This window comes from Pinus tabuliformis, chromosome 8 (genome assembly GCF_031772625.1).
Source record: "Pinus tabuliformis cultivar Carrire ecotype Pingquan chromosome 8, CPIR1, whole genome shotgun sequence".
Taxonomy (NCBI): Eukaryota; Viridiplantae; Streptophyta; class Pinopsida; order Pinales; family Pinaceae; genus Pinus; species Pinus tabuliformis.
Window position 1 is genome coordinate 1,842,515,918 of NC_142294.1, and position 19,169 is coordinate 1,842,535,086.

General features: G+C 35.5%; 1 protein-coding gene across 1 annotated transcript in view; it reads right to left on the bottom strand.

The window, feature by feature from the left end:
• LOC149243628 (COP9 signalosome complex subunit 5-like) overlaps positions 1-19,169 on the bottom strand; it is a 63,091-nt gene that overhangs the window by 26,149 nt on the left and 17,773 nt on the right. The window contains exons 2-3 of the mRNA XM_089374588.1: positions 10,032-10,313; positions 9,733-9,880 (exon numbers count right to left, since the gene is read on the bottom strand). Coding sequence (XP_089230714.1) covers positions 9,733-9,880; positions 10,032-10,313 — 430 coding nt within the window. The remainder of the gene's footprint in view (positions 1-9,732; positions 9,881-10,031; positions 10,314-19,169) is intronic.

A 19,169-nucleotide genomic window follows, 5' to 3' on the forward strand; every position in this document is an offset into this window, starting at 1 on the left:
AATAAATAAACCTCTTGCTCATGAAACCCATGCAGCAAGGAATAATAATAAATTCATTTTCTTGTTTACAAAAATCATAATTACAATGTCATGAAGACCGAACCTAGTTACACTTTCTTCAACACCATCAACATTTTCCTCTCCTTGTTCACGAAGGAACTTGTGTAAAACCATGGATGCTATGGCTTGTAAATGGCAAGAGAACCCTGCGCATTTGTGGTGGGTAACAACATGTGGACATTGGGGGAGTTGTTGCTTACAATATCAAAGGGGATGGAATGATTTTGAGGAAAATCATTGCATGAATGTTCAAACACCACTAAAGACCACCAAATACCACTAAAGACCCGCAACCCAATTATCACTGCACATTGACTACTTTGGCCAAGTGTTTCTCCTGCAAGTTATTTCTAAGAGGCTGAGTTACCGGATCCACGAGGTCTGGATACTGGATACACGAATCTGCATTTTGAATACAGATACAGATATGGATCCACCCAGATCCACGAAGGATCCACCACATAAACAAATCCTTCAAACCCAAAAACAAATCCCATGCTACTGAAACGAATCTTGTCCCAACTAGCCCTCACACACTAAATCCCAGGGAAATAACATTAGAGTTTTTGGTTTATTTTCTATTTTTTAAGGATATTTGCCACCTGTTTGAAACCCTAAAAACCAAACATTCTATTTATATTTTTTATTCGATTACTTATTAGTAATTTGTAGGTTGTATACTTGTATAAGTAATTAACTATCTATAGGTTGTATAGCAATAGATAATTAACTATCTCATTGTCTAACACATCAAAGTTTTCATTTTCATTTTTTGATAACGCTAAAAAGAAATCTTTGAGAAAATGCATAGATAATAATGTATAGTGTACAAAGGATGGCTATGCCATTAATAATTGAATTAGATCAATCCCATCCAACTCTAGTTGAAGAGTCCTCTTATAACAATATGAAGGCAAGCTCCCCAATGCCCTATGGAGTAGAGAGGGAAGATTTTCCTTCTTGTGTAGGGCAGTGGAGGAGAGGGGTAAGAGAAATTATCTTCACAGTGCGAGCAATTGGTTGGGTTGAGTGAGATGATGGCTATGCCATTAGTAATTGAATTAGATCAATCCCATCCAACTCTAGTTGAAGAGTCCTCTTATAACAATATGAAGGGAAGCTCCCCAATGACCTATGGAGTAGAGAAAGGGAAGATCTTCCTTCTTGTGTAGGGCAGTGGAAGAGAGTGCTAAGACAAATTATCTTCACAGTGCCAGCAATTGGTTGGGTTGAGTGAGATTAGAACCACGTGGAAGCCTCCCTTTCCCTCATAGTATTCCCATCATAGTTTGGCTTGGATTGGGAGCTAAATTTCTCCTCAACAACCCATTTGGTGGACTTGCATTCACTTAGAGGTAAGTGTTCATAATCATAATTTTGCCTATCTGCGGCATGCTTTATGTTCATAATATCTAAATAATGAATTCAAAATATGTATTGTTATTTCCACTATTGTTTAACATTTGCATATGAATTCTAGATTATATTCCTGCCAAAGTTCAAATTCTTCCTGCTTGTCGGTGAATAGAAAAGGGAATTCGTAGGGAGTGCCTTCATGGTCAAGGGAGGCATTCGCTTACATTACACCCCTCAATTTTCATCAAGCTCGCTAATTAAAATCTTAGAACCATTGTTCCTAGCAAAGACTAGCATATTTCTAAGGGAATCTTCCCACAATAAAATTTCAATATCTATGAATAGTCATGTTGACCATTGAAGATCACTTGAAGACTCCATGCCCGACGATATGTCAGAGGCTTCATGTACCATCAGAGTTTTTTAACTCTATCTTCTTCTTCTCATATTCTTCTATATTTTACTCAAATTTCGCAAGCCCTACAGTGATGTTGTAAAGTGATGTTAGTTTGATGAATTGAGTCATGTAATAGACCTACGTAACATGGGACATTGTCATCAAGTGAGTTTACTCAGAGTTTTTTAACTCTATCTTCTTCTTCTCATATTCTTCTATATTGTACTTAGATTTCGCAAGCCCACAGTGATGTTAGTGTGATGAATTGAGTCATGTAACAGGCCTAGGTAACTTGGGACATTGTCATCAAGTGAGTTTACTCTGGGAGGTTTTTTTTACATGATAATTATTAGGTACTTTTTAGCACTAAATAATTAATTGAGTATTTTCCTCCAAGCAATAACCCCAAAGTCAAAGTGCGGCTTGATGGCAATGCCTTGGGTGAAGTCCTAGTCTCTAGAGTCATTGTATATTTACCATATTAGATCACTCGTAAACTTTTGCGGAATTTGATTAGGTTTAGAGGTCAATTTTTTAATTTTTAAGATTTCTCGCAAGACAAAAAATTTAATAAATTCTGATTATGAAATGTAATAAGTGATGTTTAAATAAGTTGTGTATGTGTGCTCAAAATTACACCTCTTACCCTCAACCTTCTACTAAAAAAAACTTTGAGAGGTGAAAAATAAGTTATGGACCCTCAAAACCCATTTTTCCTAAGTTTTATGGAAAATGTGTCGATAAATTGAGCCAGAAATAAATTAAATGGAGAAAATAAGAGAACTCCATGTGACAAAATGACATGGAAATGACTTGAAAATGATCTCAAGTCAAAAGACAAAAGAAGGGACAAAGGGTGATTTGGCACGTGACATCATCAAGAGATTAAGCACATGGGAAAATCGAAATTTTTGCTACACTTGCGGAGATCGATTTGATGACTTGGAAAATCAAAATTCATGCAAGATTAATGCATGTTGGAGAATATATTGAGAAATTAGTGAAGTCTTGTCTCCACTACAACTTCACTTAACTCTCACACATGGCAACCACACTGGAGATCAAGCTCAATGCATTCCATCATGGTAGCTTCAATGCATTTCTTTATTGCTAGTATGCCTGGCTCAGTGGGATTATCATGGAGAGGTATCACTTCTTGTATCGCTTGAGGAAATTCAATGGTTGGCTCCCACTCCACCTACGTCCTTCACACTTGGCATTTCGACTTTTGCATGGGAGGATTTCATTTGGGCAGCAAGAGGAGTTTGAATTGCATGAGGTTACACTTGGCTCCTCCTCTCATGAGTTTGATTGCCTTGGGATCATCTCCAAGTCCACATGTCACATGGTTTTCTCTTGGAATTTGCGCTCAATTCTCTATTTAAATGAACTTTGGGCTCTCACTTTGTATTTTTGTAATGAGCTACTGGGCTTAAGGAGACTCTATTGGATTGTGTACTTGTTTTCAATTAATAAAAAAGATTGAGATATTACATTGATGGTGCTATCCTTCTCTCTTTGAGGTGATGTTTTGATTTGTTCTTCATTTTTATATGCAATTTGGATTATGTTAGCTATCATCTTGCCACTCATTTTGGATTAACATATGCAAGCTTGTGTTTATTTTTTATTTACAGAAATATTCTAGGAGTGAAAAGCACTAAGTGATTTTAAGAGGAATCTCTAGTTCTCTCATCCATTGTACTTCTCTAATACCTTTATTAATACTAATACGTATTTCCAAGTGTGTAGAAAACTCTTTTGAAGACTTGTGAAGGAATGCTTGGGTGCGGGAGAAGTCTTCAATAGATTAACTCACTCTCAAGCTCAAGGATCGAAGGACCCAGTCGATTTTGCCTCAAGGATCTCATCAAAAGAAATGCAAAAGGGGAGTTTCCTTTCCTTTAGTCTATTAAAATCACATAAAATTAGATTCAATATTTTTCTTGAACTTGAACAAAAATTTTGTGTTTTCAATGATTTTATGAGCTATTTAGAGCATGACTTCAACTAGACAAGTATGGAGTTCTACCTGCATAGCTTGATCTAATTCTTGTCCACTAGTTGTAAATTATTGTTTCCCTTCTTTCTTGCTCTCTCCACTCATTTTTTAAATCTGTTTTGTAGTCTCTTTAAATAGAATTATAAATCCATTTTGGTGGCAATTTTGATGGAGGAGCTCTTGAAAACTACTAACATATTTCTTGCAAAACATTTGGCATCATAGTGGAGGCATTTTGGCAAGTTCGAGAGCTCATTTTGGACACATTTTAAGGAGGTCGTGGGCTAGTGTGAATGCTGCAAGTTTTCTTCTTCAAGGCCAAGAGTTGGAGGAGGCCTAGCCTCTCTTCCTTTGCATTCATTGTGATTTTTCAAATGGTTGATTTGTGATTTCCAAAACAGTCCTTTAAATTTCAGATTTGAAGGCTTTTCTTTTGTGCTTGATTTGCATCAATCTAATTTATCAAGGAGAAAGTCTAATGTTGAAGCGTCCAAGCTATTATTGTAAAGACTCTCTTTGAGTTCGGTTGAGGCCTTTGAAGGGTTCTCATCTCTTGTAATCAAATTAATAAAAGGTTGATTTTTTGGGTGAGAGCTTGGGAATTTTTCCCATGGTATCCCTTCTCCCCATTTAAAGGGAGGATCTTTGCTTGTGGGTGGACTAATCTCTTTAGTTTAGTTTCTCTAAATTCTCTTCTGCTAATTTCATTTATTAATTTCACTCATGCATGATTAGTTTTGTAACATAGCACTCATTTCCCTTTATATTTTTGTATAAGTTTAACATTGGTTTACGTTTGCTATTTCCATTTCCTTAAGTACTTGTATTGTGCAATCCATTTACAACACATGCAATATTTATTTTTTTGAACACGCAAGTGCTTCATATTTATTTAGCAAACTTGGACTATTTTCACTTATCCACCTACTTGGTTCTATAAGTTGCTTGAATACATTGTTTCAATACATTTTGTCAACTCATGTTTATGTGGCATTTTTGTTATTGATGATCATCTCTTGAAGCATTCTTTTTGGCCATTTCACTTGGAGCAAATTTATTTTACTTGCAAGCAATATATTGAGAACTTGTGGAACTACATTGAGCTAATTGTTTCACTTTTCATTTTCCATTGAAAGATATTGGTACCATTTACTTGAAAATTTATCTCTCATTGTTTCAATATTTTTTTGGGAAACACAAATATTCACACAAGCATCTCATTTAGTCATTCTTAGTACTAATTTGCATCTTTATTAACTTACCTCCAAGCATAAGTTGGCTTGAAAGACTCTAGGACCACCTTTCTCACCCAACTCGCAAAACATAGAACCCCTTTTGTGGTTAACATAGTGACCTTGCAATCATCATAGCCACATGTGGTTTGATTTCCAGGGGAGGTATCATTAATATAGCCTTTGCTATCTTTCCCTGAGCTTCTCTCCACAACTTGCACTAGAAACTAGTTTCAAAATTGTTGAGAGAAAGGATTCATCTAGGTAGGCATTTAATTTAAAACTAACCAAGATAATTGCAGTCCACATTAGATAGATTGCACATCACTTCAATTTAGTCATCTTTGAGCACTTTAAATTTACTTGCAATATTATTGGTCTCATTTACTTGTCATGATGAATGGTCTCATTATTACTTAATGTTATTATCTCTTGTTATTTAAACAATTCTTTTAACAAGTACAATCTCTATTTACATTTTACAAGCAATATTATTTATTGAATCTCATTTCCAAGAATTATCTTTCTTTCAAGTAGCATTTTCTCTATTTTGCAAGTAGTGTGGATCTTTACATTTGCAATCTTTGTTTTACTTGCAATTTAACCATTTCATGTACTTGCTATTTAGCTCATGATTATTGGATGTCATTATTTTTTGTTACTTGAGCACTCTCTTGAGTCTTTACACATATTATTTCATTTGTAGTTGCAAGTGAAATTTTTATGTTCATATTGGTCTAACAATTTGATTTTGGTAGGATTATCTATCATTGTGTTTTGAAATTTTATTTTGAGCAAGCATTTGTCATTTAGTTTGAAGCGTTGGTCTATACTTTGAATATATCATTGAAAATTATTTATATATTTATTTATGCTTGTTCACATTTTGGAGATCAAGTCATCTTTGATAAATATTTCCTTTTAACTTTAATCTCTTAAAAAATCACATTTCCTTCATTAATCTTCTTTAGGAACCACCCCCCTTAGCTTAACTAGGAGAGAGTTTTAACGAAGAGAGTAGGGATTAGGTGACAGCCCCTTCTCTTAGTTTGCCACCAAAATCACACCTTGTGGGGTTGAAGATTTTTCCGACACTAGCCTAGGTGTACAAGTGAGGGGGCAATAGCTCGTTGATGTCCCCTAGAGGAATATCTTCTTCAAACTCCATAATATTTCCTCTTGTTACAAAAGACCAACGATTTATCTCAAATGATGAATTTGACTTCATCCTTCAAATTACGCATAAGAAGGTTAACATTTGTGTTTTCTACCTCCTCTCTAAAATCCAGAAGCCTTCCTAACAGGGTTATATCTTGTAGCCTAGCACTTAACGCCTTCAACATCAATTGTGATATTCTCCTATCTCAAAAAAAACTAATGAATTCCTCAACTCTAGTTAGAGATCACACTAGAAGTCCCTTTGCTCAAGGCTATTCACTTGATGTTGTGGGCCTTTACACAAAGCATTCTACAAAGGCGCATCTTTTGTCTCTCTAACACTTCATCAAGGAACAATTTTCTACGAATACAGCAAATTTTATCATCAGCATTGTTGAATTGGTCCTCACCCAACACTAACTGGAGTTCAATAGGAAGTTTTGAAGACAAAGACATAGAACAACAATGCGCAATAATTGTGCAACTCTTTATGCTTGCCCTTTCTCTATGTTCTGGGGCTTCAAGTGGAGATATGGTCAATCTCTTTGGTCCAGTTTACTACAAGAGATTCGTTGCTTATTCATTCAACATTTGGGATGGCTTAAAAGAAGGATTGGCTATCTTTCTAGATAAATATGATTCGGTCCAAACCTAAAAACAAAATCATTTCAATTGTCCCAATGGAAGGAAACATTATGGACTAGATTCATGTCCCGTGCGAAAACGTGACCAAACCACCTGAAATTCACAGTTCCTAGAACTTTTGAAACTGTCACGGTTTCTAACCATAGTTCCCCCACAGTTTTGGAAACCACTCACATGGTTTTTCAAGGCCTTTTTTTGGGAATTTTCGAACCACTATGTGGGAACCATGCTTCCTTAACACTCCCTTGCCATGCTTCCTGAACACTCCCTTGATGCTCCCTATACGCTTCCTAAATGCTCCCTAATGGTAATGTTAAATTCTTGAAGGAGGATGAAAATGAAAGATAAAGGATAATGTCACGTTTCATCCTTTTAATTCAATTATTAACATTACCATGAAATGACTCAAGAGGTTTGAGAGGGATTTCAACCTCATCGAATTTTATATGGAAAAAATAGATTTTCATATCCCATTCAAAATTCAGCAGACTTAACAGTTTTCAAGATTTCGGGATCAATGGGATTATGGCATTTCATTAGATTATATCATGTATGAGGGTATGTGATTTCCATTTAATCAAGAACTCCAAGCCCTATATGTACCCCAACGTTGGTGGTTTTGACTGTTGAACTCCTTTGTCATGGCTTTAGCAAAAATGTACCCTTCACTCGAGTCAAAATCCTTGATCATGCATGTTAAGCTTTTTCTACCATATTATAAGGCTTTGATTAAGCAATTTGATCAAAATTGGGCAAAGTTGACTAATATCCTTAGAGAAACAAAGTAGAGGCAAAGGCTAGACAAGAGGAGAGGGACCTAGATTCTAGATGGTTGATGCTCGAATAATTAATCATTAATGTATTATGGATGCCATTTCTATCTTGATTTGTGTAAAATATGCATGATTTGATATATTTTGCAATTAATTTGGCACTCTCGATGTTATATATGTTAGAAAATCAGAAAGGCAAAAAGATTTTCTTTATGTTGATAATTACTTGTGATATTCTTATGTTCTTATTAACTTTCTTGTGCCCTTTTATCTTAGTTCATCAAGCAATTACCAAAACCATAACGCAAAGATCAAAGACACTAGATGTAGGTAGGCAGCTAAGGCAAAACCCCTATCTAGGGGAAAACTCAGTCAACAACTTTTCCTTCAATAGTTTCACGAGATGATCCAAGACTCCTAAACCTAGACACAGATTTCCTCCAATCACCAACTTAGCCCTTCCCTTCTTCTGCAGATGATAACCTTCCAGCAACAATTTCGACCTGGATGCAGCAACAGATCTTCAACCTTGATGCAGTCGCAGAAACTCGACCTTGATGCGGCAACAGGAACTCGACCTTGATGCAGCGCTTCAACCTTCCAGCAGTAGCCCAGTAAATTCACACTTGTGAGAGAGAGGTAACCCAGAATATTTGATTTCCTTCTCCAGCAAATCTCCTTCTATTTCTTCTGCAATTTCGTATTCTTTTGCTTCTTTCTCTTGAATATCGAACTTGTGTGAGTGATGCTCCAAATGAATTGAATTTCACTTCTATATATACCATTTTTTTGTGGGTCGAATTGCCTTAATGTAGGCCGACTTCATCAGGTAAGGGCCGACTTGGTGTGGAGGTGACAAATGACTTATTTGACTCAATAATAATTCTTTTTACATGATTCAAAAGCCCAAGAAGGGTCTTATAAAATGGGCAATGAATATAATGACTCAAAATAAAACCTAGAAGTCCTCAATGGGGACTTTGAATAACATGATGACCCAAGCATGAAACCCGTGTTTTAATAAGTCACAATAATAATAATAATAAATTATTTTTCTTTCTTTTGATAAATACATTTCATTATTACTCAAATACAATTATGAAGACCGAACCTAGTTACATTCTTCAACAATATATATATATATACACACACACACACACTTCCAGTGCGCTTGCTTCTGGGGAATTTTGGAAAATGAGGCTTCTGACGCTTTGCTTTCAAAAAACGTCCATGCTTCGTGCAACATTGTTTTGGACATCATATTCTTCAAGGGTCTTAATTTCTCCTCTACAGTCTACTCAGCACCAAATGCTACCATTAACATATGAATGTCTATTAATACAATCCTTTCAGTTCCAATCATCCTATCCATCAGAGGACAACTTTAATTGTTAGTGAGCTGAAGCATTTTTGGGTTTAAGGAAAGCATCATAAATGGCTTCAAGAGTATTAAACATGTGTTTTTCCACAGGAGAGCTAGAGGGAAATTCAACAGAGATATCCTCCTGATCCAAAATCTCTCTAAAGCACTTAACAGGGATCCTCTAAAAAGAAAAATAATTCTGCTTATTCTTCATTTGAGCAGCTGTAAATATAGAAAATATCTCAAGCTTAGCTCCCATGGTTCAGGTCACATTTAATCTTTATGAATTTGGGGGTGAACTCAAGCATATTCTTGGGGGATTAATTTGCTGGAGAAACCTTACATCTCTGAGATCTCAAATTTTTCTATTAGTCTTAGTTTGGACTGTTGTAGCAGATGTACAGCAACAACTGCTGTCATTTCCTACTCCTCGTGATAGTCACCCATTAAACTTCTAGAATTAAATATTAGATAAGATAATTTTATTAATATATCCCACAAATGACCAGGACAGTAGGTCAAAAGAATGTCAAGAAAAACAGAACTTTCAAATCCATACTCCAGCATACAACATAGTAATTTTATTAATGTCCAATGAATGACCACAAATCCAGGTCAAACGAATGAGAAAGAAGTCCACAAAATAATTGAAAAAAAACAAAACAAAACTTTCAAATCTATACCCAGCATGCTACGTACAATAGTAATATTGTTACTAGTAAGAAAATTGATAATTATGCACTCACCAAGATCTGAAATTTGCCCTGCAACATAATCTCGGTTCCCTAATAGTGGAGAAGATGAAAGAGTATTCACCCAATATTTATTCCATAAGAGGTCCAAGAGGTGAGAATCAAGTGATGACTTGAAGTATGTAATATCCAGAGCATAATACTGCAAGAAATCAACCAATGTGTAATTAGTGCCATCTATAAATAGCCAATAATGATGGTACACCTTAAAGCCAACCTAATCTTAACTGGACACTAAACCAATATCTCTATACATTCACAGAAGGGCCTATCAAAGAAGATAGACAACATACCCGCTTGCAGTGAACACCAAAATCCTCAATTTTATTCAGAGGGATTGTTTGATACTCGGAGGCAGGCTCATCAGGAGGTTTGTATCCATCAGGGTATGTTCGAAAAGCACCAATCTCAACTTTTCCAGCAGATACAGTTCTTGTGGGGTCTATGACTACTGCTAAGAAAGGTTCCTGAAACTGCTGATTAGAAACCTGTGTATGCACATCAATACCAGAAAGCCAGCAACCATACCCAGGATGTGAGTGATACCACCCCACAACATTTTCCAAGCGTCCAACCTGCACATGTTAGATACAGGAATACAGTTACTGGTCAATATTTGATAATGATAAGATTTTAACGCAAAAATACTCTCAAACCCAATGCATACTGACCCAACATAATCGATATCGATATTCAAGCACGTTAGATTAATAACATTCATGAATAGAAAATCATTTCATGGCAACTGGGATAAAGATGATAATCATGACCGTTTGATGAGTTCTCTGTTGAATGAAAATTGGATCATCTGCAACAGGCTTAGTTAGAAACTATGCCCTAAATGTCATCTTTGCATAGAATTATAAAGTTATACCATGGAGCGTTTTGGATGAGGCTTTGACTAGAAATTGCTGAATCCACCATCGAAATGAAAACACAAAAAACTATCCAAATAGGAAAAGGAATGTAAGTAAAGGAGCAATTAAAATTGCTGAGAGACAGACTTAGTTTGGCAGAGATAAGATGATTTTATTAATGTCTAACAAATAACCAAAAAAGTAAGTCAAAGGGACTGCCAAGTACAAAAATGCCATAACAATGTGGGAGCAAAAAAAGGCTCCTTATTATATAGCGAGATGCAAAATGCAAAGTACCAATCTAAACTTAAAACCCAGCATCTGAACCCTGATAGGAGGGAGCAGAACTCAAAGAAAAATGTACAATGAAACTAGTTAAAGTCATGAATACAAACAATATAAACATATCAGGGTCCACTAAAGTGAGCTACCCTAACATACAAGGCCTAACGCAGAAAACTCCATACAGATGACTCTATGGAAGGGGACCTGGAAGAATAGTTGTACTGCACAATATGTTGCTGCCTAGAACAGGCGGCCTGCTACTGAGGCCTGGAACGACTAGTCTGTCTGCTAGTGTGAGATAAAGAACCGCATCACTTTTGCTGGGATGTTTGGGAAGTAGGGATGTGACCCGCAACCCCTCACCAATCTAGGACCAGAAGCAAGGCTGCTATTGGTCCATCACTTTGTCCCCCTTGGAGATGGAAGCATCGTAAAAAGGGAAGTAATCATCTGGATGGAGATTGATCTAAGTGTAGCTAGATGATCTAACAAAAGCCCAGACATCTTTGATCACTAGAAGAAACTAGAGAGGGTCTATGACTCCTTGAATAGACAAAGGAACCTCCCTCGGATCTAATAATAGGTGCAACAAAAGAATATGGAATGGTCCTCTATCTCAAACTTATCACGACAACACAAAAATCAGACACAGTGAAAACTAGGATTAGAGCTCTCTATATTGCATTGGTTAATTGAAAAGTAAAATCGTGCTAGTCAAGTCAATCTACTTTATAAATGGAGGATAGACTAAGATACATACTAAAGTAAAATAAAACATTGAAGTGCAATATAAACTAAAGTCAAGATGGCTTTATTAATGCCTATGTCTAATGTCTAATTGACCATTTATTACTCTAACATATTTGTCTGGACCCAAAAACTTGGTTAAGATGTCTACAGTTTAATCCTTAGACAATAAAGCAATAAATCCATCCTCTATAAGTTGTTTTACAGTGTAAAATGTGTTTCAACATGCTTGGTATGCTTATGGAAAACTAGATTCTTGGCTAGTTTAAGCACATCTTAATTATCACAAAAGGATGTTGGTTTTGTTTATTGTATCTCCATGTCTGAAAGCATCCTGCTAAGCCAAACTACCTCACACACACCTTTCGTTGCTCCTTGATATTTAGCTTTAATTGTGAGAGGGCCATCACATGCACACTTCATGTCGGTCCATGTGACTACACCCATGCAAAATCTAAAAACATATCCAAAATGGATTTGTCTATCATCCACAAAACCTACACAACTTGAACCTGTATGCCCATGTAACCTATGGTCTTTGATTTTGTTGTACAGAATGCCAAAGTCAGGTGTCCCTTTCACATATTTCAACACCCTCCTCACTACAATCCAATGTTCTACTTTCAACGTTGTCATGATTTTGGAGATGAAGCTCATGACATAGCTCAAATCAAGCCTAGTGGTTGTAAGGTATTATTAAGCTCCCCACTAGTTGCCTAGATTGACTCAGTAAGTAACTTAGATTCAGACTTGACTGAAAGCTTCAACCCTTTCTCCATAGGTGTAGACAAGATTTGAAATATCTCATCTAAGCCTATCGAGCAAACTGTTGGAATATTTTGTTTGTGAGGCAAAAATGTCGCTGCCTATTTGCCAATCTTCTATAGCTGGACAGTAATGTAGAAGGCCTAAATCAATCATGTTGAAAGTGTTACTCATATCAAATATGACATGTTCTATTGCACTTCCCTCTCTACCTGTAATCTAAGTCACATAGTTCGTGTTTGTGTTCGACGACTTTAAAGTTGTAACTCTTTTTATATATAACATGAAGATATAAATGTGTTTTTAGATTATATATGTGAAGATATAAATGTGTTTTTAGATTATATATATATATATATATATATATATATATATATAACCCTTAGGGTTAGCTCATTTGGGCAAGTCCCTGTTGCTAAAGCACTTCTGTTGTTGAGAGACCATGGGTTCAATTCTCTTGACACTCTCAAAGTCAAGGTATGTGGTTGAGCCGACAGGAAGCGATCCCTTCAAGTAGATCTGCCTAGTACAAATATTTCATGAACATAGCAGTCACCGATCCTCGGGGGTCGTGAATCACATAGAAAGAAACCAAAAATAAATAAATATATATATATATATATATATCAATGTTTCAGAAGGATGCATTCCCCAAGGTGGGGTGCATGTACCTCACAGTTCCCACCCACCTGCGATGGGGGGATGCCTGGGGAAATGTTTCCCCACGTCCCCCTTTTCGAGAGACGCAGGGGGAACATTTCCCCAATGTGGGGGATGTGTTTCCTCAAAAGGGGTGCTTATCGGCATCCCCCTTAATTTTGCATGAAAACAATGATTATGAGTGGTGAAGCTTAATATTCAACCCTAGGGCCCTACTAATGCTATGTAATTAATGGTAATGTTAAATTCTTAAAGTAAAAGTATCATTCTCCTTTATCTTTCATTTTCATTATTTTACTTAAATTTTTAACATTACCATGAAATGACTCAAGATGTTGGAGAGTGGCTCCAACCTCATGTATTTCAAATGGAGAAAGTAGAATTTTAGATCTCACTCAAAATCTAGCAGACTAAGAGTTTTTTCAAGATTTCAGAACTGCGACGTTTCCATTAGATATTGTAATGTACGAGGGTATGGAATTAATATTCAATCAAGAGCACCAAGCCCTCTTTGAACCTTAGATGAACTCTTTGACTTATCACTCTTTACTATTTTTGAGTTTTAGTTATATCGATCTACTATTCCAGTCTTCAAATTTCAGTATCTATTATAGTCTATTTTGCTTAGTACTAATTAGATTCTAGAATGATGAATTTTACTTTTAAATCAATTTAGAATCTAGATTGATGAATGATGAATTAATTTTTAAATCAATTTAGATTCTAGAATGGTGAATAATGAATAATGAATATGGATCAATGTATTTCATTATTGGATCTCATGGTCTATGGATGAATGATTTATGTATCAATAAGAATGATGAGTATAGATCAATGTATTTCATTATTTAATTCAATTATGTATGTATCAGTGTATTTATGCTTTCATTATTGAATATGAATTTAAAATATATGAGGGGATGTGGAGGTATATATATATATATATATACCCCCACATCCCCACATCTCTCCTAAATTTCCCTAAAAATTGAGGGTACTCCCACACATCCCCTCGTCCCCACTAAGTTTCCTAAAATTTGAGGGTACTCCCACACATCCACCTTCTCTGCAACTGCATCCACTCGTCCCTATATATATATATATAATGACTACAAAATTTAAAGATCAAAATATTGTTAAATATGCATATGTTTCTTTTATATATTATTAAAAAAAATATTTATTTTTATTTTTTCTTGGAAGCAAAGCACGAGAAACCGCAGATTACTTCCCCACATTTCGTGGATGTTACACTGGGTAAATCATCGGCCCTGATTAAATCATCGGCCCTAATTTAAGTGTGTATGGTGTAAATAAAATTAACAAATATAGATATATCTCTATATATATATTCATTCAAAAATAATAAATAACAACAAAATTAAAAGATTAAAATATTTGTGTAATTTACATATGCTTCTTTTATATATTAAACTTTTACATTTTATTGAAATATTGCGCTTCTATCATAATTGTTTATGAATATATAAATTGATATAATTTAAGTGTGTATGGTATAAATAAAAAATTAACATATCAAAATTTTGTGAAGATAAAGATAAACAAATAGAAATGAAAAAACACTATTAAAATAGAAAAGAAAAAGCACTATTAAAATAGAAATGACAAATATTATTTGAAAAAAAATCATATTCTTCGTAAATTAACAACACAACTCCCAGCATCCTCCCAAGCTAACTTAACCAATATTAGTCTCAAAAATTTAAAAGCAAGTAGATTTTAGCCTTTAAATTGTTTTTTTATTTTTTATTACGAACCTCTTTAAATTTCTTGTGATTTCATAACGAACTTCAATAGAATTTTAGATGAATTTCGTGAAATTATTCATGTTCATGTTTGGCTTGAGATTTGCGAACCCCATAAAATAAATTTACCCAGCAATGAAATTCGGCAAACTTCGAATTCAATCAATTTTGTTCACCGAACATGGTGACTTAGCTTATAATAATGACGTCATCTACATATATGACCAATACAATGATATCATTACCTAAGCTTTGACCATAGTTTTAAAATTCGACCGTTTCGAAACCGAAACAGCCGAGTTGATCCGTTTTGTTGCCCTCAAGAGTGACTTGGTAGAAGAAACGGCTCGTTTGGCCGAGTCATGGCTGACTCGGCCAACTCGGTCGTTTCCATACTAACTCGGCCGAATCACAAACAGCGGCCTGTAACCCTAGTAAAACAACGATTTAACAATTTTATAATGATTTTTTAAGGTGTTTGCTGATTGGTTTGGACTCCAATGTGTTTTATGAATTAATTAAATGTTATTTGGGGTCCATTTCCCCCTCCCAAACCTTATTAACACACTCAAATGCGATGTACTATTGATATGCTATTCAAATTTCATAGTAATGTTAAATTCTTAAAGTAAAAGTGACATTCTCCTTAATCTTCATTTTCATCATTTTACTTAAATTTTTAACATTACCATGAAATGACTCAGGATGTTTGAGAGTGGTTTCGGCCTCATTGGATTTCATATGGAGAAAGTAGAATTTTAGATTTCATTCAAAATCCAGCAGACTTATCAGTTTTTCAAGATTTCAGGATTGGAGTATTGCAATGTTTCCATTGACTTTTGTCATGTATTAGGGTATGGAACTCGTATTTAATCAAGAGCACCAATCCCTCTATGTACGTTGATGTTAGTGACATTGGTTGTCGAACTCCTCTGGGATTCGCTCCCAAACCAGGAGCTTCTGAAAATGTCGCTCTCGCTCCTGTTTTCGCTCTCGCTCCCCACTTTCGCTCCTACTCCCAAGTAACACTGAGCCAGATGATGTTGGCAACTCTAGCAGTAGCCAGTAGTATTGGTCACAGACTTTTGTTGTAGAGGCCATTTATAGCCTCCTTGGTTATGTGTTTTTGTTTTGATCTCTATATCATCATCGTGTATGTATTGGACAATGCCCTGGGTGCCATTTTGATATAATGGATATATTCATGAGCCTACTTCGATCATATGTTGTCTTCTATCTATATTCTAATGCTGTGTGTTTGGAAACATGAATGAAAATCTTTAAAATTATGTGTTTTTATAAAAAATAAATATTTAATGTATTTTTTACAACAACCGGGTCATTGAAATCGAGTCGACCGAGTCGATACCGAGTCGGAGTCAACCCTTGGCCGAGTCGGAGTCGGAGTCAGAGTTTTAAAACTATGCTTTTGACATACATATTGGAATGAAAATGACTCCATTAGAAGCCATGTTCATCCAGGTACTTATCAATTTTAATGTACCACTCCCTAGGTCCTTACTTCATGCCATTAGAGTTTTTCTTCAATTTGCACACAAGATGCACCTTCCTTGGAACCTAAAATCCTTGTGGTTGATACATGTAGATTTCTTCCAAATCTCCATTGAGGAAGGCACTCCACATCCATTTAATAATAGACCTTCCATCCAAATTGTGATGTCATGGCTATACTAATTAAATGGTGTTCATCTTAGATGTAGGAGCAAAGGTCTCGTCATAGTGGATGCCTTCTCACCATAAGAACCCTTTTGCAACCAATTGTGCCTTATACATTCATTTGCAACCAATGGTTCTCTTACTTGGTCAAAGACTTATAAGATCCCAAGTCTATTTTTTCATTAGACTCCCATATTCAATTGCCACGGCTTTCTCCCATTCAGTTTTCTCTATTGCCTCCTCAAACACCTATGGCTCATAAACTCCTTGAATATTGGCCATCATAGCAAAGTTAATTATGTTAGGTTTCTTCTTACTAACCTCTCAATGATAATCCCTCCATCATTTCACCCACCTGAACATGTCCAATAGTGTTGTGCTACCACTCTAGCCTCTTGTTGGGATCCTTCCCATCCAAATTAGTGTCGTCACCATGACTTGGCTACTTATACCTATATCATCCAAATGTTGATCCGACTATCTACATCAAAATCTGGACGCAAAGAAATTAACAACCTGGAAGACTCCTCATGCTTAAAATCCTCCCCTCTTCCAAGTGTAGCTACTTAAAAGCTTAACACTTTAATCCTTAAGCCACAATGAGTTTCTCTTTGGTAATTTTGATCTCTGAAGTTCTGAAAGGCCCAATTTCCTCCTCACCTACGACATCTCCATTGAAGCTCAGCTAGTTGGTGTCAACATTAATCAACCTATAGGCTATACGACTCTCATTGTACATTGTGATGGTCAATTTCTCTCTTTGGGTCTAATTTGGTTCTTTTCTCTTCTGGAATCCATGCATAAAGAATGAAACCAAAGACCCCAAGATCACTAGCTTTGTGCTTCCTTCTATACCATGATACCTTTTGGGTGTTCTACTTCACACCATCGTTGAAGATACATTTAGTAGATATACTGTTGTAAACACTACCTCATTCCAAACCCTATTTGGAACACACCTCTTTGTCATCATGCATTTGACCATCTATACAATAGTGCAGTTTAGTCTCTCCACCACTCCATTCTACCATTGAGTCTATGATGTAGTAAACTATCTTCTTATACCATGTTTAAAGTTGCTAAATTCTTTTGAATGAAGTTCTCTACCATTATCAAATCAAATAGTACTATAACAACCTAACTCTTTTTCTATTAATGCTTTAAAATCTTGAAATTGATTGAACACATCAAATTTCAATTTCATAAAATACATCCACTTTTCCTATTTTAGTCATCAAGAAAAAGAAAGAAATACCTAGCACTAGTGATGGATTGTTGGAAATATTGAGAGGGGGGTTGAATCAGTATTTCACGTTTTCTTACAATTTAGTATCAAAAGCATTAAGCAATAACATCACATCAAAGGAACACGGGATATATATATATATATATAAAGCTAAAACTTTCGATTTACCAGCTACAACTAGAAGGGCGACAACCCCGGATTTACCAACTCCCATTAGAAGGAGGCGACAACCTCCTGAAAGAAACTACAACTTCCTTGCCTAGCACCATCATGCCACCCTATAGAATAAAAGATAAAACAAAAACATCTTGGGCTCCAATATTAGGGACAATGACCCAAATACAACAATATACAATCACTGATATCTCTGCCTAAACATATTCAACTTCGGATCTGTTGACCACTGAAGTGTACCTAAAAAAATTTTGAAGACTCTCTTAGGGTCCTATAAATTATAGGATCTCAAGGTGATTGAGTATTTTGTATTTGTAATTTCCTATTGTACATAAATTTCAATATTCAAATGATTTTCAAAAAATGTGAAAAAAAAAGAAAATGAAAAGAGAGTATGTTAAAAAATAAATAAGAAAAAAAGGAAATAAGAACCCCACAAAAGAAAAAATAGAAAATAATACAGAAAGTGTTGCAAGTCTAAGTGCCACTATTGATAAGTTAGATCTTTTATTTCATTATCAAATAAGGTTGTGTGCAAATTGTTCTTGGATGCCACAATGACTAAAGTTCTATTCAAATCATACAGTTTAATCATGATTGAACACATTTAAATTTATGTTCAATATGTTAGTAAATGAAGATTTACCAAACAATTTAATCTGAATCAATGGCGAAATAAGTGATAGGATAAGGTAGATTTTCATTAAAAAAAATGATTTGGGTCTACTAGTTCAAATGCACCCTGCAAAGCAAGAAGAGAAAATGTTAGCTTACAAAAAGAATTGAAATGAGAAAGGGTAGGTAGAATCACTATGGTGATTAGAGGAAAAACATGAAGATTTTATCCTAAATCAAATGTTAAATATTATTTTCATGTGCAGAAGAAAAAGAAAAGGAATTAGAGTTTGACTCTAAAGTTTGATGTATTAGATGATATTCTATATATTATTCCCTTTTCCTAAGTTTCGTTACCCCAAAATCATTCCTCCGCTATCTATTTCGTCCACTTCTCTACCCCACCATACACTTCAAGCATTTCCCCGCGATGCATTAAATACTTTTTCCTACCCCATCGAGTGCCCTGTCACGTCACGTTAATACCCCGCCACCTTTCCCATCATCCACACCCACCTCCTCGCATCCAACGGCCCATCTTATGTTTTGCCCCCCCTCACCATCTGAACTTTACAATCGGGGGTGGGTCTGAAATGGGTGGTATTCAAACTCGCGCCCATCACCACGTCATCTGTCCGT